The sequence below is a fragment of the Rhinopithecus roxellana genome, chromosome 11 (genome assembly GCF_007565055.1).
Source record: "Rhinopithecus roxellana isolate Shanxi Qingling chromosome 11, ASM756505v1, whole genome shotgun sequence".
NCBI lineage: Eukaryota > Metazoa > Chordata > Mammalia > Primates > Cercopithecidae > Rhinopithecus > Rhinopithecus roxellana.
In genome coordinates, this window is record NC_044559.1 from 74,141,100 (window position 1) to 74,163,727 (window position 22,628).

At 41.2% G+C, this 22,628-nt stretch overlaps 1 protein-coding gene across 4 annotated transcripts in view; it reads left to right on the plus strand.

Annotated features, from left to right (window-relative positions):
* Positions 1-7,024: 7,024 nt before the first annotated feature.
* HPSE2 (heparanase 2 (inactive)) overlaps positions 7,025-22,628 on the plus strand; it is a 790,590-nt gene continuing 774,986 nt past the window's right edge. For 2 of the 4 annotated variants that reach the window (XM_010389530.2, XM_010389531.2), the window contains exons 1-2: positions 7,038-7,387; positions 10,408-10,565. In XM_010389530.2, the coding sequence (XP_010387832.1) occupies positions 7,098-7,387; positions 10,408-10,565 (448 nt within the window). In that variant the 5' untranslated portion in view covers positions 7,038-7,097. Of the gene's footprint in view, positions 7,388-10,407; positions 10,566-22,628 lie in introns of all 4 variants that reach the window. The other 2 variants (XM_010389528.2, XM_010389529.1) reach the window with 2 other exon arrangements.

Sequence of the window (22,628 nt, forward strand, 5' to 3'; positions counted from 1 at the left end):
CACAGTGAAACCCAACCAGGAGAAGGAAAATGACTTGTAGTGAGTAGCAACTATGTGCCAGGTACTAAAGATATGACCTTATTTAATTCTCACAACACATTTGGAGGGAAGTAATCTTATGCCTGTTTTATAGATGGGGAAATTGGGACTCAGCAAGGATAAATAACTTATTCAACAAAGATCACATTAGCAGATATTAAATGGAGAATTAGATTTTAATCAGTCTATCAGACTCTGAAGTCCATGCTTTTTTCAGTATCACATGATGCTTTTCAGAACTTACCTGAACGTATAAATGGCAAAATTGGCAGGGATGGTGAAAGATAGCTTCTTCAATGGGTGTGACAAAGACATGAGTAATTTTAATCTGTTTTTCTGTTAGTTTTCTATCGCTAGCAGTCCCTCAAATAACTGCCATCCCTACCTCCAAACATGCTAAGGGGTTTCAAACTGAACTTATTAGAGTCAATCACATTTATTATGGTTATGATCTTCCCCAAATAAATGTACTGCTGGATGGCAGTAGTAAGGACAAAGACCAGAGTTTTCTTAATATGATGAGGTGGAGCAATCACAGTTATAAATTATGAAGCCATTGAACACATGAAAGGCAATCTGATTTTTTTCCCCAGAGATATTACACATAAAACTTCTCAGGTATTTTCAATAACAAACATCCCCAAAGTGTAGTCAGTAGAGCTGGCAATTATTTTCTCCTTCAACATTCCATATGGAGAAAGTGTCATCTCTTGCTCCTCCTGGCAGGACAAAGACAGTCCTTGATGGTAAAATAACATACTTTGTAACCAGTGTTCTCTTGTACTGTCCTTTGCCTATTCCTGTTTCCCCTTTCCTAGTGGAAAATCAAAGACATATAAAACCTACTCTAATTTCTTCCTTAAGAGATGCTAATCACAGGCAGAAGAGCCTACATGGTTAAAATATGTGGTGTAGACTTGTTTGACCACATTTATTAACACCATATTATATTAGATAGAGTTGACCTTTTGTTTCAGGTTTACCACTAAGTCATTCATGTATAACTTAATTCTTACCATAGTCATCAGTTAAGGGGATGTATTTGTGGCACGTGTGGGAGACAGGAAATAAGAATGAATAAGAAAGTGATAGCACAATTGTATAATTTTTTTTTTTTTGAGATAAGGTCTCGCTCTGTTACCCAGTCTAGAGTGCAGTGGCTTGATCTCATGCCTCGCTGTAGCCTTGAACTCCTGGGCTCTAGTAATCTTCCCACCTCAGTCTCCTGAGCAGGTTGGACTACAGGCATGTGCTACCATACCTGGATATTTTTTTTAAACATTTTGTAGAGACAGAGTCTCACTATGTTGCTCAGGTTAGTCTCAAACTCCTGGGCTCCAGCAATCCTCCCATCTTAGCCTCTCAAAGTGCTGGGATTAGCATGAGCCACTGTGCCTGATTGATTGTATATTTTAGAATTTATAAAGTACTTCCCCGTACATAACCTTATTGATTATTACTTTACTCTTGGATATTATATCAGTTTTACAGATAAGGCAGTTGAGGCTTAGAGCCATTAAAAATTTTATCCAAGTTTACAAAACAAGATCTGGTAAAGTCAGAACTTAAACCTAGGGCCTCCAACTCCTACTCTAAGGTTTTTTTTTTTGTTGTTGTTTTTGTTTTCCCACTATACATTGACAGGTTCTAGAGGGTTATACAATACTTTAGTCACTTGTGGTGACTAAGAATACAAACCTAGGGTTTAGAGTCAGATGGCCCTGGGTTTAATTCTGTGTTGGTGCTTATTAACTGTGTACCATGAGAAAGTTAATATCCGAGTCTCAATTTTTTCATATGTAAACTAGGTATAAGAAGTTTATAAAAAACTCTTCTTAGGGTTTTTTTGAGAGTACCATGCTTGAACCATCAGGTCTCAATAAATATTAGTCATCATAGTTGGGTATACAGGCAGTAAGTGAGGACACAGTGGACTGGCTGTTATGTCTTCATGCTTCCCAGTCCTAGTTACAACATTTTAAAAAATTAGTGTAAAACATTTTAAAAAATTTCTATTAGACAGCTAGGCATAATTATTGCAGAAGGGGAAAGTGGGAATAGTGAAAACTAAGCTTTGAATGTTTAGTAGAAGGAAAGGGCGGGCAGCATATAGAGTTAATGAGTTTGTGACAGGCTGAAAGTGAGAAAAAGGCATAGGAAAAGTCAAAAGAAGTAATTGTAGGCTGGGCACGGTGGCTCACACCTGTAATCCCAGCACTTTGGGAGGCTGAGGTGGGCGTATCACGAGGTCAGGAGATCGAGACCATCCTGGCTAACACGGTGAAACCCTGTCTCCACTAAAAAATACACAAAAAATTGCCAGGCATGGTAGCAAGCACCTGTAGTCCCAGCTACTTGGGAGGCTAAGGCAGGAGAATGGTGTGAACCTGGGAGGTGGAGCTTGCGGTGAGCCGAGATTGCGCCACTGCACTCCAGCCTGGGCGACAGAGCAAGACTCTGTCTCAAGAAAAAAAAAAAGTAATCATTGTAGTCAAGATGACCATTAGCTGTACATCTTGCAATACTATATGCTACAAAGTAGAATTTGGACATAAACACAGAATAATATCTCAGTAGTCCCGTTCACCAGTCCTAGTACCCATGTTGGTCACTGGTATATATTTCCACTTGTCTGAGATGAAATGATACTAATACAGGGATTTTTCTTTTTCTTTTCTCTTTTTCTTTTTTTGAGATGGAGTTTTGCTCTTGTCGCCCAGACTGGAGTGCAATGGCATATTTCAGCTCACTGTAACCTCCACCTCCTCAGTTCAAGTGATTTTCCTTCCTCAGACTCCCGAGTAGCTGGCATTACAGGCACCCACCACCATGTCCAGCTAAGTTTTGTATTTTTAGTAGAGACTGGTTTTCACCGTGTTGGCCAGGCTGGTCTTGAACTCCTGACCTCAGGTGATCCACCCATCTCGACCTCTGAAAGTGCTGGAATTACAGGCGTGAGCCACTGCACCTGGTCAGGATTTTTCATAAAGCTAAATTTACTCAGTTTAAACATCTGCTCTTTATTTTGACATGTCATTTTAGCTTTTGTTCATATGTTAAAATTTTCTTTTCTTTTGGAAAGTAATAGAGATAAGTAGTTGACAGTTTTTATTAAGGTCCTTACTAGACAAAATAAAAAGCTGACAAACAGGCTGGGCGTGGTGGCTCACGCCTGTAATCTCAGCACTTTGGGAGGCTGAGGTGGGTGGATTGCCTGAGCTCAAGAGTTTGAGACCAGCCTAGGCAACATGGTAAAGCCTGGTCTCTACTAAACTACAAAAAATTAGCTGGGCGTGGTGGTGTGTACCTGTAGTCCCAGCTGCGTGGGAGGCTGAGGCAGGAGAATTGCTTGAACCCGGGAGGCAGAGGTTGCAGTCAGCTGAGATTGCACCACTACACTCCAGCCTGGGGGATAGAGCAAGACTCTGTCTCAAAAAACAAAACAAAACAAAACAAAATCTTGACAAACATATGTCCACTCCTCCCCACTAACTAATATTTATTTTGAAATATCAAAGTCTAGAAATCACTGAATAAGTTAATCTTCATGTTTTCTTATAGTTCTGGGAACCTGGGCTCTTAGATATCAAAGCAATTTATCTATGAAGACCATTCAGTAGACACTAAGCAGAGTGTTTCCAAGGAGACATCAATGCATCTAGTTCCTGACAGTTCATATTTTATTTTTTTAATTTTAATTTTACTTTTTATTTTTTTGAGATGGAGTCTTGCTCTTGTCACCCAGGCTGGAGTGCAATGGCTCCACCTTGTTCACTGTAACCTCCTCCTCCCAGGTTCAAGCAATTCTTCTGTCTCAGCCTCCTGAGTAGCTGCGATTACAGGTGCCCACCACCACGCCCAGATAATTTTTGTATTTTTTAGTAGAGATGGGGTTTCACCATGTTGGCCAGGCTGGTCTTGAACTCCTTACCTCAGGTGATCCACCTGCCTTGGCTCCCAAAGTGCTGGGATTACAGATGTGAGCCACTGCGCCTGGCCTAACAGTTCATATTTTATGCAGAGGCCCAATACTTGTCTTTTAGGAAATTACAATCTAAGACAAAACAGAGATGCAGATTGCTGTCACCTAGCACACAGAAGAGAGAATAGAAACATCAATCTAATATACTGATGAATAATGAACTACTTACAGCAAATTATTTAGGTCTAGATGAAAGGTAAGACAAAAACCATGATATAGTGTATGTGTGGCAGCTATTTGCAAAGAGTATCTCTGGAGATCTAAACCCAAACTAAACCAAAGGACCAAACAATCAAATCATCTTAGTGACCAACCAGGGCTAACCCCTTAAATATCAGTGATTTCTTTCCCCTGATGTCCTCTATATAATGACTTAGAATTTCAATGGCTAGACTAGAGAAATGGTTTTCATTGGGAATTAAGAAAACAAGCAGTTTGTTTTGTTGATTTTGATTTTAATACCACATACAGATTCTGATGAAAATATTAAATACTACTTAATTAGGCCAAGAAACCATTACAGAGTAGTTAGGTCAGTAAGCAAAAATGGTGAAAATTCATAATTAAGCGCATTCTCATTATACTCAAGTTCATTCTTGGTCACAAGAATAGATATTTTTGAAAGGAATATTAATTATAGACATCTAGTGGACATATTTATTCAAATTGTCTTCCACTGGTCCCAATTAACATGGCTTCTAAAGGTACATTCACTTGTAAGCCAAGGGTTTTTTAGGCCCTTGGAAAATCTGGCTTATTGTCAAAAATATATAATTTAAAAAATTTTTAATATAGCAAATGAACTAATGACTTTACAAGGGAAGTATTTTTTGAAGGAGATGGCCAGGAAAATGTTAATAACTGGGAAAACAAATTATTGAACAGAGACCCAAACCATAATTTACTGTGACAAATAAAAGTATTTATTTTTCACATTCTTCTGGAGAGGAGCATATTATTTCAGTGTGTTGAGCATGATTGGATTTACCATTAATTTATTTCACAGAATTTATTGAGTGCCTACTAAGTGCTCCGGTCTGGGAACACAAAGACAAAAGTGTTTGCTCGCCAGGCTGTTGCCATCTCTAAGAGGTGCTCAATGCATACTTAAAAATTACAAAAATTTCGACTGAAATTTGTATCACACCACACACCCACACACAGACACACACACACAGTTTAAAGGATCTAAATGTGTTAGAAATGTTCAGGAACTGAAGGAAATTGGCCTTAGGGCTGGAGCCAACATCCAATACTTCACTATGTAACAGCTTGATTTAAAAAATCATCTTTAAATAATATGACTTGCATTTGCTTTCTCCCATATCATTTTATGCAGTCCTATTTCTAAAAGGTCGTCATGGCGCTTCACAGATGGATGCAACATAATCTCGATTTCCTGGATGCTTAGGTTGGTAGAGGCTTTTCAGGGTACTTCAGCTGAAGGTCATCTACTCCAGCTCTTTTCAGATAGTTAATCCTGGTCTGGGTGGAGGTAAGAGGATACAGGTTGCTATTATAGCGTTTGCTGGGCTTTAAGACTAACCCTTGTCCATCCACCCCTGGGGAAAACCCTTGCTCTGCATTTTAGGGTTTTACTTGTTTGATACCAAGGAGAGCCCTGGACGCTTCAGCGTTTGTGCCTGCCCACACTACATAAAGTAGTTCCCTTCATCTGCCAAATAGAAGGTCCATTTTGTTCCAGAAAGAAGCCGAAAGTGGGGCCCAGCAATGTGACTGCAGCAAACTGCGCCTGATCCCTTTCTCGCGCTTCAGGTTAGGACCTAGAATTCAATTTGCAAGCTGTTGTGGGGTGGAAGTTCAATGAGCAGCGGCGGGTCGTGCATCATGCGGCTTCCAGCTGTTATTCCCCATCCAGGGCTATGTGACTCTGGTTTTGACTGGGGGCCGAGATGGAAACCCGAAAGTGTCACTATGGTCCCATCTGACACTGTACAGGCGCACTTCCCTGCAGGAGGGCTAAGTATAGGATTGACCTCCAGGAGGGTCTGGAGAGGGGACTGTACCTGTGCAGCAGAATAGAGTGGCCAAGCAGTGGCACAGTTGGAAGCAGAGCCGCCCTGACTATCCAAGCACAGTCCAGGTAGCTTCGACTTGGCCAAAGCCAGCATATATTGACGCTCCCAAGATCTTTATTCCTCGGTTGCAGGCAAGAGCAGAGCAGAGCCAGGGCGCATGTCCCTTTTGGCCCTCGGATCGGAGAAGCTGCTTGACCAGGTCACTGTGTTTTTCCTTCTTGCCACTCTTTGCCCTATCGAGGTCAGAGGATGCTTCGGTGTGGTTACCCAACGCGTCACAGAGATCAGGGCTCCTGTTCAGGGAATCTACTCCAGGGCTCTATGCTTTGACAGGAATCAACGCCTCAACTTAACCGCCCTTGCTATTGCTGCTTCAACCAGAAAAGGGCCCTGAGCGGATGAAGTGCCTGACGCTGTCAGGACAAACAAACGTGCTGTCGGTGGGAACACTACTCCAGCGCGCTCGGGGTTGGCGCTGGGGCTTTCGGGTCGGAGTCGGAGCTTGACCAGCCCTCCAGAGCCTCGCAGGGAGGGAAGTAAAAAACGAGACGCCTTGCTCTGTACCCGAGACGGTACGATGGCATGGTTTGGATTCCTCCCTCTGCTTTCTGACCCTAGAGGGTTAAATTAGGAGGGTACAACGCCACCCTTTTCTCCTCCTTCCCGCCTGCCCCCCTCCCCTTACCTTTAAAAAGTTAAAAAATGTCTGCAGTAGAAATCTCTTAAAGGGGCGGTGCCGGTGTACGAGTTCTCTTGGCAAGAGTCACTGGGAAGGCTGGCTAGGGGCGTGAGTTCGCTCCACCAGCACCAAAACACTGAAAAAAAAAATAAAATAAAATAAAAAAAAAAAAAAAAACGAGCGAGCGAGAGAAAGAGAGAGAGAGGGAGAGAGCGAGAGAGAGAGTGTGTGTGTGGGGGGGGGGGTGGGAGGAAGGGAAAAAAAGGGGGGAAAAGGCGGACAGACACACACTTTAGATAAGGACAATTAGTCACTAGCGAGACCAAGTAGGAAGAGAGGTTTAAATCAGAGGGATTGAATGAGGGTGCTCTGTGCCTTCCCTGAAGCCATGCCCTCCAGCAACTCCCGCCCCCCCGCGTGCCTAGCCCCGGGGGCTCTCTGCTTGGCTCTGTTGCTCCATCTCTCCCTTTCCTCCCAAGCTGGAGACAGGAGACCCTTGCCTGTAGACAGAGCTGCAGGTTTGAAGGAAAAGACCCTGATTCTACTTGATGTGAGCACCAAGAACCCAGTCAGGACAGTCAATGAGAACTTCCTCTCTCTGCAGCTGGATCCGTCCATCATTCATGATGGCTGGCTCGATTTCCTAAGGTAAGGCAGGGGCTTCGATGGATCATTTAAAAATTTTTAGTAACATCCCCTCAACCCCTTCCTATCCCCCATTCCAAAGGGGAAAGAAGAAAGTAAGCCAAGCAGATCTCTCAAAGAGAAGAAAGGAGGTTTTCTTCCTCCTGGATTGTGTGCTATGAGGCTGTAACTAGTGATTGGGAAAAGCAATGTTTTCTATTAAGATGCACATGTTTGCAATGCAGAAGGCATTTCAGAAACTTATCAGTTATGACTGAAAAAATGTTGTGCTTACATATATCCACAATTAGCCTCCCCGTCTCCTTCTGAAAAAGAAACAAGAGGTTCAGAGCAGTTACAAAAGCGAAGAAAAGATCTCAAACAACAAAGAGCTGAAAAGAATGGGTATGTGTGTGGGTGTGTGTGTGTATGTGCGACAGAGAGGAGTGTGTGTGTGTCTGTGAATGTTCAAGCGGGATTGCACGAAAGTGGAATTTTCCACGGAAAGATCGTTTCGTCAGTTCTCTCCTACTCTCAGACAGAAAACGAATTTAAGCAGAGGCTTGAGTGGTGGGCAAGTTGGATCGGAGTTAAATTTTTTTATTTTATATCCTCCGCTGTCATCTCCAGACTTCAGGACTTTGTAAGGCGCTTTTTATAGACGGAATGCCCCCCTCCCCCCCAGTTCCTCCTTAAATCTCCTGCGGTAACTGCACAGTTTAGCTTTTCTTTAAAGAAAAGAAAAAAAAAATCCTCGCTGGGGTCACAGCGTTATAAGGGAAGCGGTAAGAGACCCAGAAATACTCCAGGGAGGCTTCGGAGATCTGAACCCCGCACCAGCGGATTAACAAACCCGGAGGTTTGTGATTCCCTTTGCTCTAGGGCTTGTAATCTAATTGGGCTCACACTCTCCCCGGGTTGTTGCAGTTTGGCAGTTAGGCAACTACGATCCCTTCCCATCAGGGACAGAGTTGCAGTGTAAAATAAGAAATAAATCCTCTGCAATGTCGAATCCAAGTGTTGAGTTTTTAAAAATTCCCTCCAAGTTGGAGCCTCAGCTCTGGGTTCCCCTCGAAGAGCCTTCAGCGCTCTCAGTCCCACTCTGCCCCGAGGCCACGTCCGTTGTGCATCCTTCGTATTTTTCACTCCTTGCGAAATTCGAGTTTTGCTTCTTGAGGTGCGCCTGCCTCTCAGCTCTTGGGGTTGTCCCCCTGGCCCGGGTCAGGTCTGCGGATGCCGCAGGTAGCGGGAGGCGCCACGTGGAGCGCTCCTTCCACATGGAGGAAGGGTAGCCGGAGAACTGAGAGGCTGTAGCTTCCTTGCGGAGGCCGTTTCGGTTCCTACTGGTGCGGTTGCTGCCAGGGCGGAACAGCCAGCTCCGCGCGGCCCAGCTTCCTCTTCGAAAGCTCCTTCGTGCAGCAGAGTGCGTCTCTGAGCTCGTCCGAATGTAGGGTGCAACGGAGTTTTCCGCAATGTCGCACTTGCATTGAACTCCTTCAGCTGCGCAGACCCCCTTTCTCCTCCAGCTTTCTTTCTTTCTTTTTAAACATCAGCCTGTTCGCCTAATGCTTTCCTGCCTCAGAAAATAGTCTGGAAGGCAGCTTTTCGGGGAAGAAGTCCTGGAGGAGCGCATTCGCATTGGCTGTGCAGGCTTCTGGATGAAAGGTTGTTGGAACTGCCCTTTCCCCAGGACCGGATTCGCGCGGACGTCTCCTTTGCCACAGTAGGCCCACGCGACACCCTGACTGTGCCTGTCCTGGAGCGCGGTCCCAGAGACTTCAGCCAAAGGACCCTTCTGGTTACAAGACCCTGGGGTAGCCACGTCTCTTCTCAAAAAACTCCAAAAGCAGAGTCTGTTTTTTCTTTCTCGTATCCACCTACTTTATGATGCTCTTTAACGTCACCATTTGGATTTGGGTTTTCAGGATCTGAAACAGTAAAGCGTTAAAAAATAATTTACAGACCCGGAACTCAGCAGCTGATCCCCTCAGCATTATCAGTATCTGCATTGCTCCTTCCCTACTCCTTCCCAAAGCAGCAGCCTTTGGCTTTTAAAAACCTATTGATGGAAATCCTGACCTTAAATAGATGTAAATGCTATTGTTTTAATGCTCATTTAGTATCCCCTAACGCGCAGGTTCCACATTTCGGCAAGCTTCATTTTCCCTAGCGGTTCCAAACGGCCCCAAGTGGGAAAGAAGAAAGATGGAGCCTAACTCGGGGGTGGGGTGGGGAGGAGGATGTTACCTTTCCTGAGATCAGGCGGAATTGTTTCAGGGGCCAAAGAGACGTTGCCTTTACGCCTTTACTCTGTGTGTGTGTGGTGGTGGTGGTGCGGGAGTAGAGAAGTGTTCTTGGAAAGGCAAGGGTTTACCCTGGGGATCTTTCCGTCCGGGGATTTGGGAAACAATGCGGTTTTTACAATATAGTGAAAAAGACAAATCAACTCGGACATTAAAAGAAAGAAAGTAAGAATCCACTTAAGCTCAGGCGCCGGGCCTGGTCTGAGAGAAACAAGGCAGGTTTCACCTCCTGCACGGAGGTTTGTGGGGCCCCTGGGACTGAGGAGGCAATGCCGGCTTTCAGCATACAAGTTTTTGGCAAGGGTCGGAAGCCAGAGGTAGGCGCGCCTAGCGCGTCTCCGCCCGGAGCGCTTTCCTGGCAGTGGCAGAAGCCGGGCAACTGCGCTTTAGCGCCGTGCTCGTAGCACGTACACCCACCCCGTACACTCTATGAACAAACACAATCTGTAGCCTTTAGGAGATCAGGATCTGGGTGTCTGCGGGATGGGGCCGCTGCGGGCGCCTGGAAGCGAGAGGCATAGCCCCCGGAGTCGGGCGGTGAGGGCGGGCTGGGGCGCGGGGCACTAGCTAGAAGCTGCGGGAGCGGCCAGGGGCCAGCGTGGACTACCGGCTGGGGCAGGCACAGAGCCTCTAGCCCTGGCCAGGTCGCCCTCAGGGAGTAGGAAGAGGGCCCTTCTCCGTGCCCCACGCGCTCTCGTCCTGTCCCGGGAACCTTTCCTCTCTTATTCTCTTCCTCTGCAGCTCCAAGCGCTTGGTGACCCTGGCCCGGGGACTTTCGCCCGCCTTTCTGCGCTTCGGGGGCAAAAGGACCGACTTCCTGCAGTTCCAGAACCTGAGGAACCCGGCGAAAAGCCGCGGGGGCCCGGGCCCGGATTACTATCTCAAAAACTATGAGGATGGTGAGAAACTTGATTACCACTCTTTATCAGGGGAGCGGAAGCGAGCACCCGCTGGGTTTGTGTGTCTGTATGTTTGTGTGTGGTGTGTGTGTGTGTGTGTGTGTGTGTGTGTGTATGCGCGCGCGCGCGCGTTGGGGCAGATTTGGAGAGCCTGGTTGCAGCTCTCCTGAAAATGAAAAGTTGGAAGCTTCAGACGAGGAGACACTGCAGTGTGGAACTCCTGACCTCATTGCGCAAAGGGGGTTCTCCAGGTTGTCCTCACCTAGCTGCCGGCCTTTTGCTGGGCGGCTGTCTTGGAGGCTGCGAGCTGGTAGCCCAAACTACTAGCAGGCTGGTCCTGCGGAGTGTAGATGCAGCAGGTTTTTTGAGAAAATTCAGCCAGGTTCATAGATTATTAAAGGTCAGAGTCATATTTCTTTGCTAAAATTCTAGGCAAAGTGCCTTTCTGTTTTTCTTATTTCTTGCCTTCCTGTGATGAGGGCACAGAAGGGATTTTTGAAGCGCACTCTAAAGTTTTCTGGAATAATCCCTTTTAAATTGGTCCCTTGTTGAGGAAGGTTTGGAAATCTCCACAGTTAGTTCTTCTTCAGATTGCCTAATCTCAGAGTTGCATTTTTTTATGTTTTAAAATGGGATTACAAATGCCAGCTTTCTTTCCTGACCGAATTACGTAAGTGTTGGAAGGGCTTTGAAAACTTGAAATCCTATTTCAGTCAGAGAGGCCAATCTTTTTTGGTTTGAACAGTCTCATTTTTACTAGGGAAAAAAAATGAAAATGCTATTGAAAAATTTTTGTTTAGAAGATTAGGTGTTAACATCTATGAACTTCCTGTTTAAGTGGAGGGATGTGCTTTCAAAGAGGCACGATGGGTATTGGCGTTTCTTGAGCTATTGACACTGTTAAGATTGGATAGAAGAGGCATTAGTGTCCATTCTTGGAGGGCTTTCTCCCCGCTGTTGTTCCTTCTCATAAGTAAACTACAGTTTTATATATAAAAGGCTCAGGGACAGGTTTTCAGAGCCCTCTGAATTTTGTTACATCTTGTCCTTACAAATCAGCTAAAGGAGCAAATGCCCTTGTATTTTCTTGGGCCTTCATTGAAAAGAACTTTTGGAGAGGTATTGGAATGTATTTCAAGGGTGGCTGAGGAACGTTTTTTAAAGTGCCAGAATAAGAGAAAGAGGGCAAGGCTGAGGCTTCTTGAGTTTGGAGCATGACTAGGACTTACTCTTTTATAACATTTGCCAAAGCATGTAGGTGTTTAAGGCTATATCTTTTCAAAGATAAAAGTCATTGCTATAAAAGTGTGGATTGCAAGTAGACTTTTTGCTGTCACTCAGCATAAATGCTGAAAGGTAAAAGATAGTCTTTAACAGCACCTCTGATGGTAATTTGACCCAGAACCTTATAGCTCCCAGGGTCACTGTCAGCTCTGTGATCAGACATAAGAAGGGAGAATATTAATGGTTTTCCCTATGAGATAGCTCTTCTTCCAATCCATTTGAACTATTTCCTCTTTAGTTTGTGGGAAAACTTGTAAGAGCCCCGAGAATTGCTGGGGGTGGGGGCGGGGGTGCGGAGAAAGGACAATTCTAAGTTTAGAAATTGGTCTGTTTCTCTCAACCTTGTACCTAGGATTATGTTACATTGAGAATAATGAGATCTGTTTAAAATGAAGGCTACAATTTGTTTCCCTTTGTGAAAGGAGAAAGTGGGCATCATGGGGAGAAAAGAAATTGGCAGAAGGCAGTGCCCTGTAAAACTTCATAGAATTAAAAAAATAAAAATAAATGGAAAGATCTAAGAGGTCACCTTCAGTCCTTCTATCATGTCAGGGGCCAGTATAGAATCATTCCATATGGAATCCTTTTCTTGTTTTGTCCAACCTGGCATTAAATATCTCTAGGAATGTAGTTTTTCACCACTCATAGGGGAGAGATTCTTCTGTCCCGTAAGCTTTTGCTGGGAAATTTCTCCTGAATTTTCCCTTTATAAGTATTTACAATTATTCCTGTTTGCATTTTTTAGACATCTGTCTTCAAAATAATTTCTGCCTTTGGTGTGGGTGTTAGCTTCAAAAAAAAAAAAAATTTCCTCATAGCTGTTTTTTATCTAGACTACCTGGATCTAATTCTTTTAAAACTTTCTTTAAAGTCAGTCCTTCCAGACACTAATCTGTTTTATTGCTCCTAGCTGAACTCCTTTTGATTTATGTTTTCCTAGTAATAAGATGCTCTGAACTATATCAGTATTTGAGACTTTAGCCGAGTTAAAGAGAATGAGAACGTCCTATTTCTGCCCTTTGAAGCTAACATATCCTTAAATTACCCATACTGTCTTTGTTGTTGCATGTTGCATTGCAGAATTCAAGGCAAAATGTTCTTGGTATAGTCTCAGCAATTTTGAAAACATTATGCTTCCGTTGTCCCTTTTCATCTAGTGATAACTGTTATCATCACGAGCATCTTAAAGTAATTAAGCCTTCTTAGGAAATGGCCCTGTAGTAAGCACTTGGGCGTAAAGGCATCTTATTAAAAGATGTATTTACTTAAACATAGTACAGAATAACAACATATATTTTGAGTAATAAGATATACCTACTGGCACATTATGAAACTGAATGATACAGTGAAGAGAAAATGGAATTTGGACTTAGGAAGCTTGCACTGCAGGCCTGGCCCTATCACTTATGAATGTGTGGCCTGGGGCTTACTGTTTATAGCGTGTGGATGATGATAATTACCTACTGTGCATTGCTTCTCTGAAGGTTCTAAGAGGTAATATTTGTAAGTTACTTTTTTTGACTGCACAACACTATAAGAAAGGTAAGGATTCTTACTTTCATTAATGGCAACATCAGCAAATTTATAATATATATTTAATGTTTTAAAGTGGGATTAAGGAGTGAGTAAGATTTCATGAGACTGAAGTTTTTGCAGAAGGCACAAGGTAGATTTATGGAATTACTTGAGAGGATTGAGAGAATGTAGGGAGAATTATCTTTAAGGAACAGAGTTGAGAACCAAAGGTGGCTTTTGTTATGTACTAATGTTAAAATGAATGGATAGTTGTAGTGTTGAGCAAAAAGCCTCCACTCTTCTGGTTAATCCGTTTATATTGCTACCCTGATATGATTTCTTTTTTTTGAGATGGAGTCTCCTCTGTCGCCCAGGCTGGAGGGCAGTGGCACGATCTTGGTTTACTGCAATCTCTGCCTCCCGGGTTCAAGTGATTTTCGTGCCTCAGCCTCTTGAGTAGCTGGGATTACAGGTGTGTGCCACCATGCCCGGCTAATTTTTGTATTTTTAGTAGAGATGGGGTTTTACCATGTTGGCCAGGCTGGTCTTGAACTCCTGACCTCAAGTGATCTGCCCAATTCAGCCTCCCAAAGTGCTGAGATTATAGACATGAGCCACTGTGCCCAGCCCCTGATGTGATTTTATTGTTCCCCTTGTTTTCCCATGAATTAATAATGCAATTTACAACTTATGTGTCTTCTGTTTTCCAAATACTTTCTGAGCACATTAATGCAACTGTATTTTCTCTAACTTTGTAAAACCACTGTTTATGTATCACTTTGGGAGCTTCACTGGTTACTCCTTTAATGCAGTTAACTATTCTACTCTGTGCTTAGGCACCTTGAATTACATACACACATAGTGATGATGGAAGAAGTAAAAATAGAGTTGTTCTTTATACCCTAGGAATCTTACCGTTGCCTAACTTCCTTTTTGTTCTATGTTTATGCTTTACTTGCTCTCAACAAAGAAATCTTGGGTTATTCTTCTGTTCTTAAGTTTACTTGTGGTTTTTTTGTATGCATGTTTTTTAAGACCATAGCTGTATCTTTAATGAAGATGTACACCATTTTTTAATGTACCTCAAAAGCCAGCTTAATATTTCTAAAATGTCATATTCATCACGTTACTCTTTTGCTAAAAACTATGGTTATTTTTGGATTGCTTACATAATATGTTCAAACTCCTCAACTTGACATTCACAACCTTTCACATTTCAGTCTCAGCTTACTTTTGCTACCCTGTGTTTCCATATACCTTTTATTACAGCCGAACTTACTTGATTGTTCACTGTCTCCTTCAAGCACCTTTATTATCTCAACCCCATGCCTTTGTTCAGTTAGCATATGAATATGCCTTGAATATCTTTCTCTTGGCTCAAGTCAGAGCTTACTCCATCCCACCTAGTTTTTGAAGGCCCATTGCAAATGTTCCTTATTTGCACAAAAATGTTCTTGAACAGGTCATTCCACAGTGATCTATTCTTTCTCTAGACTGCTGTAGCTTTTACTCTTTATGCTTTTCTTTTGGCTCCTTCTGCCTTGTTTTGCCATTTAACTTCATATATATATATACACATATATATACATTCAATTTTATATATATATACATTCAACTTTATATATACACATATACATATTTTACCTTTCCATCTAGAATGCAAATTCTTTATAGGAAGAGACTATATCTAATTATTGTATATCTACAATGTCTAGCCTTTATGATACATGGTAGATCTTCAGCAAATTTTCTTGGGTGTATAGTAGGTTAAAAGCACTGTGAAAGGCCCTGGGAAAATGGAGGTGACCAGTGGAGAAATGAGTGAAGGTATACATGAAGATTCTATTCATTTTACACTTTCAACATATATTCCCATGCAGTCCATTCTTGATGCTTATTTTTTAATGACATTCTTCATGATTTTAACCATGTGCTCTTTATCTTTGGTTGTCTAAGTTGTCTTGATTTTATGCTATGCGTTAAATTAACTTTATCACCCAGTTTAAAGCCTTGTACTAGAACTACATTTAAAAAAAAAATTGTGTCTGTTTCTACCTTGCCTTTACTTTTGCTTTTCTTTGTTAGTCTAATGTAATTTCTATCCCTGATTTTTCAATTCCTGGTGTAACTGTGCCTTTTCACAACTTTCAAATATCTTTTATCTTTATCTCCTGAAGATTTTTCTCTTCAGAGAGCTTCTAAATTCTAAATGATGAATGTGTGTATACTTTGTAAGCTCTAAGACACTGTATAACTATTATTATTCTCTTTTCTCTAGGAAGCTTTTCCACAGATGAAGTAGTTAATTCTTTTTCTTTCTAATCCCCTTCTATCAATCAAGACTTATGGTATAAGAACAGCACAACTGCCAAAATATATATTTGCCTTGAACTTATCCACCTTCTATTATCTCATTTTATTTCACATAATGTTTTAAAATTCTGTTACATTTAATAAGTATGTACTGGCCGGGCACGGTGGCTCAAGCCTGTAATCCCAGCACTTTGGGAGGCCGAGATGGGTGGATCACGAGGTCAGGAGATCGAGACCATCCTGGCTAACACAGTGAAACCCCATCTCTACTAAAAAATACAAAAAAAAAAAACTAGGCGGGCGAGGTGGCGGGCGCCTGTAGTCCCAGCTACTCGGGAGGCTGAGGCAGGAGAATGGCTTAAACCCGGGAGGCGGAGCTTGCAGTGAGCTGAGATCCGGCCACTGCACTCCAGCCTGGGCGACAGAGCGAGACTCCGTCTCAAAAAAAAAAAAAAAAAAAAAAAAAAAATAAGTATGTACTGATTATCTACTCTCTGTTTAGTTTCATGCCAAAGAATGGCAGAATATAAAATAAATAAAGGATGCTATCCCAAATCACCATTAGAACACAACAGTAATAATTGCTTTAAGCAGGATACATTAATCAAGTGTTGAACTTAGTGGGTGGAACTTTAAAAGAGGATATTTGCATAGCCTTAAAGCATCTCCCTCATAACATTTATTAACTAATTATTGTGGTGGTTTTAATATATGTCCACAAATTCTCCACCTCTGGGAGGTGGAGCTTAATTCTTCTTCCCTTGAGTGTGAGTTGGATTTAAAGAAGAGAGTCTCCAAAGGCGAAAATAGTAACTTTTCACTGGAGAAACTGACAGACATCATTTTATCAGTGACTAAGGTTAACATCAGCAGATAAGTCATATTGATATCATGTATTATTCTCTGATATGATATAATGAGAAGGGCACTTCACCATGTGCCCTGTAACTCTCAGTAAATGTGAGAAAACATTAGTCAAACCCAAACTGGAGGATACTCTACAAGATACCTGACTTGTATTCTTCAAAAGATACTGTGTCCTGCTGTCAGTGAACCAGTAGTGTAGTTGGTGAGACAACAGTAACACTGATAAAACTGAAGAAAAACAGAAAGACAATTTAGAATGAAGTGCTAAGTGGAATATAATAGTTTGCCAGGCTATAACAAGAAAAGTAGAGTTGAATGCTGGTGAGACTTAGGTGGAGTTAGATAGGTAGGTAGACCTTAGAGAGACAGAGACAAGAAGAGAGGATATGCAACTCAAGGGAAAGAGCATGAGGCAAATCCTCATATATATTTGGGCAGGAAGGAGACCACCCTGAACGTATGTCAGAAATTATCTTAGTTCATGTGGTAGAACCATGTCAAAATCTCTTTTATAGAAGCCTATTTACACATTTTTGTTAAATAGAAATGTTTATAATTAAAGAAAAATATATGAAAATAAAGTACATTAGAAATTATCCCAAGCAAAGTTCATATTGCTAGAATTATGTCTAAATTGGGTTTTAATATATTCTAATCTATTTTTCTTAACCTCAAAACATATAATTGAAGAAGAAGAAAAAGAAAGTACATGTGTGAGACAAAAGGTTGGTTGGGTAAATCCAGATCAGATTATGGAATCTTGAAATTTAGGCATAGTAAAATGGAATTGGCCCTAGAGGAAAAAAGAGGCTGTTATAACTTGTTTTACTTCACTGGAGAAGAGAAGGACACATTTTTATAGGGGCCTTCCATGACACTTGCTCTGTCCCATCTTCCCTTTCCAAATCACTTGACACATTCATTCCCTCCCTCTAAGTAAACTGTGTTATAATAACTGCATTTGTCAAGGTTTGAGTTACAAAGCATGCTTAAAATACAATTATTAATTAGATTAATAAAATTGAATTATTAATTAGATTCTTACATTGCAAGTTTCATAAAGTAAAAGGTCTTAAAATTTGCTTATTATTTTATGTTATTCTTCCTTCTTTTGTAGAGTAAAAACAGGCTAGTATTTTATAATATTCATTGAGTAGGCATCCAGTTTCAGGCCCCTGTTTGACACTGAAGCTGGGAAGATTAATGGGGCCCAGGTGTAATTGTCAAATTACTTACTACTGACTTCTTGTCACTTCAGCAACAGCAGCCAAAAGCAGTTTTGAGAGAATTTTAGGCCCAAGAAAAGCCTTCATTCTAACTTCATCCTTGGCATTTCACAATTTGTCTGCCAATAACTTTAGAAGGATTTGATATAATTTAATATTGTATTAAAAATGTCAATAATCACCTGAAGTTTTTTGTATGTTTATGAAGTTTTATTTATGTTTATTTTATTCTGCCTTTTGAAATCAAAATGGATGCATTTCTCTAACACCTTTGAAATTTTGTACCCAGGCCCTGAGTGTGAGCTGCAGTTCACTATATCCCAGTAAATTTGAATTTGTATCTTAGAAAGATTTAGTCACCATGTCTAGTCACAATGTAGTCATTGTGGCAACGTGCATACTGCTAGAAGTGGTATAGACCAAGAAATACTGGTCCATTACTTGTGGAGGTGGCTTAATTAATTTCAGTGAATCAGAAAAACCAGTAAATAAACCTTTTAATGCTGACCACGTTTGTATAATTTACCACCTGGGCATTGGGGAAAAAGGAAATTCATCAATTTTTTTTTTGTACAATGCAACTGTACTACTCTTGCCAATACCAAATTATTATTTCTTCTGCCAAATTCATTTACATTATCTCATTATCTCTCCTGTTCTCCCAGTCCCTACTGATGGGATGGGGACCTCATGGAAGAAAAACAGTTTCTTTCAAAAAGTTTTCTGGTTTTGCTTAGCCTGCTGGTCACGTGATCTGGACTTCTGTGGTCAGGAGCCGTGTCTGAGAATCCTTCTTCAAAATGGATTAGATGTTAAGAATCTTAATGTGGGTACTTCTTAGTTCCTTAATCATGCTTTCAGCTATCTTAGTCTATAAGACGGTAGATTGAAACTCTGAGCTGTGTGTGTGTGTGTGTGTGTGTGTGTGTATGTGTGTCAGAGAGAAAGAGAGTGAGAATGAATATGAGATTGAGAGAATTTGGTGTTTCATTCCCTGAACTGGTCCATCAATGGTAATTTAGGCAAAATGAATACATATTTCTTGACTAGTGGTTAGTGCTGTTCAGGGTTTACATACCTTGTACAAGTTTGTTGAGTTCTTTTATCCATTGACTTTCATGATCTGATTGAGTTCAGTTCCATTCAGTTTTCTTCACTCTGATATCATAAAAAACAGGGTAATTTTGCTCAATTCAATAAGTGTTTTTTGATTATCAGTTATATACAAGCCAGACTTAGTGCTAGATATTGGGGCAATCAAGAGGAATAAACTATACTTTCAAGAGTGCTGTGATCTTATATATTAAATATAAATTTCATAGTGCTCTCCAGTGTCCTCTCTTTAGTTAGTCATACCAATCTTTGTTTAGTTCTTCTACCTCTCCACTTACATATACTATAATTTCCATGTTGAACACACATCTCCCTCTCCCCTGAAATTGAAAATTTTACCTGTTCTTGAAAGCTCTGCTTAAATTCCATCTTTCACTAAACCTTCTGCTAAGTCAGTACCCATTAATCTTTCTGTCTTTCTCTGAATTTTTCTAAAATTATTTTCTGAAAATGCGCTCCAATTTAGTCCAAGTACCCAGACAGACTTAAGCAGGTCATTTTTGTCCTTAGCAATTTACAATAAAAATACACTGCCATTGTTACACATACAAAAACCCATATAGACATAACCATCATCATACTGCATGGAACAGACACATTAAGTCAAACAAAGTATTTATGTTATTTACAAGGCTAAATATATGTGTTTTGGTTATTGTGTAGCAAATAATGAAGAGTGAAATATATATGCTGTGTATTTTGAAAAGATGGGTGCATGTATGTATCTATGTTTGTGTTAAAGGAATTAGGGGTTAAACCAGTACCTTATTTTCACTTGGTTTGAAATGTGAGGTTAGAAAGCTGGGAAAAGGTAAAGTGCCCAGATTTGGGGCATTATCTCTTAAATACTATGGAAGAATGAATGTTTCTCTGTAGCCCAATAATAGTAATAACACAACCATAATAATAATGCTTAACGTTATTGAATGCTTATTACATGCCAGGTACTGTTTTAAGCAACGTACATGTATTAATACATTAATCCTTCCATCAACCTTATGAAGAAAGTACTGTTTACCCCTTTGACAGATGGGGAAGCCAAGGCACAGAGAGGTTAAGTAATTTGCCCAAGACTACCTAGCTAATGAGTTGTGCTACAGGGACTCAGTGATATCAGTCATTAAACCTTCAAGCTTAAATGGAACGTCTGCTATGAAGTATTAAATCGTTGGTAGAACCAGGATTAGATCCCAGTCCCGTACTCTCTTCACTGTGCTTAGATAAGAGAGGGATACAATCTTTTAATCATGCATTGTCTTATTTATTAGTCCATTCATTTGTCTGGCTCCAAAACCCCTAAACTAAGCATTTGTGGAGCATTAAAAAAATGTGTGCCATAGGCCTTCCCATGAATATAGTCCCATGAACATATTCAAAGATCTTGTGGGTTATGACACAAATAGTTGTTAGGTAAAACAGAGAACGATAACTGCAGGAAGACACATGAACAATGGAAATAAATGATTGTCATATTTTAGGACATGTTGAAGGAGTAGAACAACAACTGATCCAATGTAGGAAAGGACTTACAGTTTCTCTGGGAAGGAGGTATATTTTGGAAGCAGATGCGTTGAAGGGAATAATGGAAATGGATCAATGGTGTTATTGACGTAAGGGAAATTTCAGGAAAAAAGAGAAATAAGAATATTTGAAAAAATTATTGGACAGTTTTGAGAATATTTGAAAAAATTACTGGGCAATTTTATAATTATTTTTTACTTATACACTGAACCATACTCTGACTTATTCTTCCTTCAAGTTCTAAGCCTAATGAAGTCCTGTGAAGAGAAAAGGGAACTGATAAAGGGGATATTTCAAGAAAGCCTTTTCTTGATATCTCTTTCCCTTATCTTTCTGTTTGAACTGAGATTTTGTTAAATTCAAGTGGAGAACACAACCATAGACACTTAAAATGAAGAAATCAAGGAACAAAGAGGTTATATAGTCTGCAAAATGTCTCAGGGGTTAAGTAACTGTACTAGTAAATGGCTGAGCTGTGGTTGACTCCAGGACAGTCTCTCTCCAAAGCTGGTGATTTTCATTTACCCCTATTATAACATAGCAGCACAGTGTTTCTCATTCGTCTTACCAAGTCAGCTTCAAAGGCCCTTCCCCAAGAGGAGAGGCCTTTATATTAACTGGAGTCTGGTTTGAAAGTTTGCTTGAAAATAGGGCTAAATAATAATTATTGTTTCCCTTGTGACTATTTTCATCTGATTTGGACACCTCACACCTGTTCTGTAGCATCTCAGCTGGATTTCCTGTTTTCAGCCTCTCTCCATCTTGTTGTCTGATTAACCTTTCTGAAGCTCCACTTTCCTCCTGTCATTCCCTAGCTTGAAACCTTCACTGATATCCCTTGTCTGCTAGCTCAAGATTTTGAACTTTCCAAGGCTCCCTACAGTCAGCCTACTCTCTTTGGCCAGCTTCTTTTCTCTGCCTCCCTATAGGAACCTAAGTTTATTCACAAGCAGATGGTATAGCTGTTTACTCTACACTACCCTCTCTGACATTCTTTTCATTTCTAACCCTCTGGATATTCCATCCCATCATCTCTCTGCCACATTCTACCCATTTCTGAATTCTGCCTACTTTTCAAAGCCCTGCTCAAGTTTGTCCTCCTTTTCTATGATTGTTTACTATCTTAGCTCAAAGTGTTTAATTCATTTATGAAACACTTACTGAGCCTGAGTTTCTAAAATACTTATTGTCTAAAAATCACTCTTGTGGCTATTTTCATATTCTGCTTTATGTTCTCAGGTATTTTGTGAATGTTCATGTAAACTTGGCTCTACTCCTAGATTATAGGGCACTGCGAGAGTAGTGATTGTAACATTTCTGAAGTTTCCACAATCTAGTAAAGTGCCTTTTATGTAGTAGCTCTTCAGTAAGTACTTGTTGACTGGTTATTTCTCACTTATTTGATAGCTAATATGCTAATAACCTCTCTTCCACTTCTAGTTTTTGCTTAACTTCTTATACTTTTACAGATTTATGCTTTTTATTCATTTTATTATCAATGTAATGCATGCACATGAATACTGTCATTAAATAATACATACATCAAATAAAAAGTGAAAGCCGGCCAAGTGTGGTGGCTCACGCCTGTAATTCCAGCACTTTGGGAGGCCGAGGCGGGCGTATCACCTGAGGTCAGGAGTTTGAGACCAGCCAGGCCAACATGGTGAAACCCCATCTCTACTAAAAATACAAAAATTAGCTGGGCGTGGTGGCAGGCACCTGTAATCCCAGCTACTTGGGAAGCTGAGGCGAGAGAATCGCTTGAACCTAGGAGGCGGAGGTTGCAGTGAGCTATTGCACTCCAGCCTGGGCAACACAAGAGTGCAACTCCGTCAAGAAAAAAAAAAAAGTAAAAACCTCCTTTTATATTCCATCTCTACTTTTTCTTTTTTGAGATGGAGTCTCACTCTGTCACCAGGTTGGAGCTGGAGTGCAGTGGCACAATCTCAGCTCACTGCAATCTCCGCCTCCCGGGTTCAAGAGATTCTCCTGCCTCAGCCTCCGGAGTAGGTGGGACTACAGGCACGTGCCACCACGCCCAACTAATTTTTGTATTTTTAGTAGAGACAGGGTTTCACTGTGTTGGCTAGGATGGTCTCCAGCTCTTTAGCTCGTGATCCGCCTGCCTCGGCTTCCCAAAGTGCTGGGATTACAGGCGTGAACCACCACACCTGGCCTCCATCCCCAATTCTACTCCATAGGTATAACCACTTTCAACAGTCTG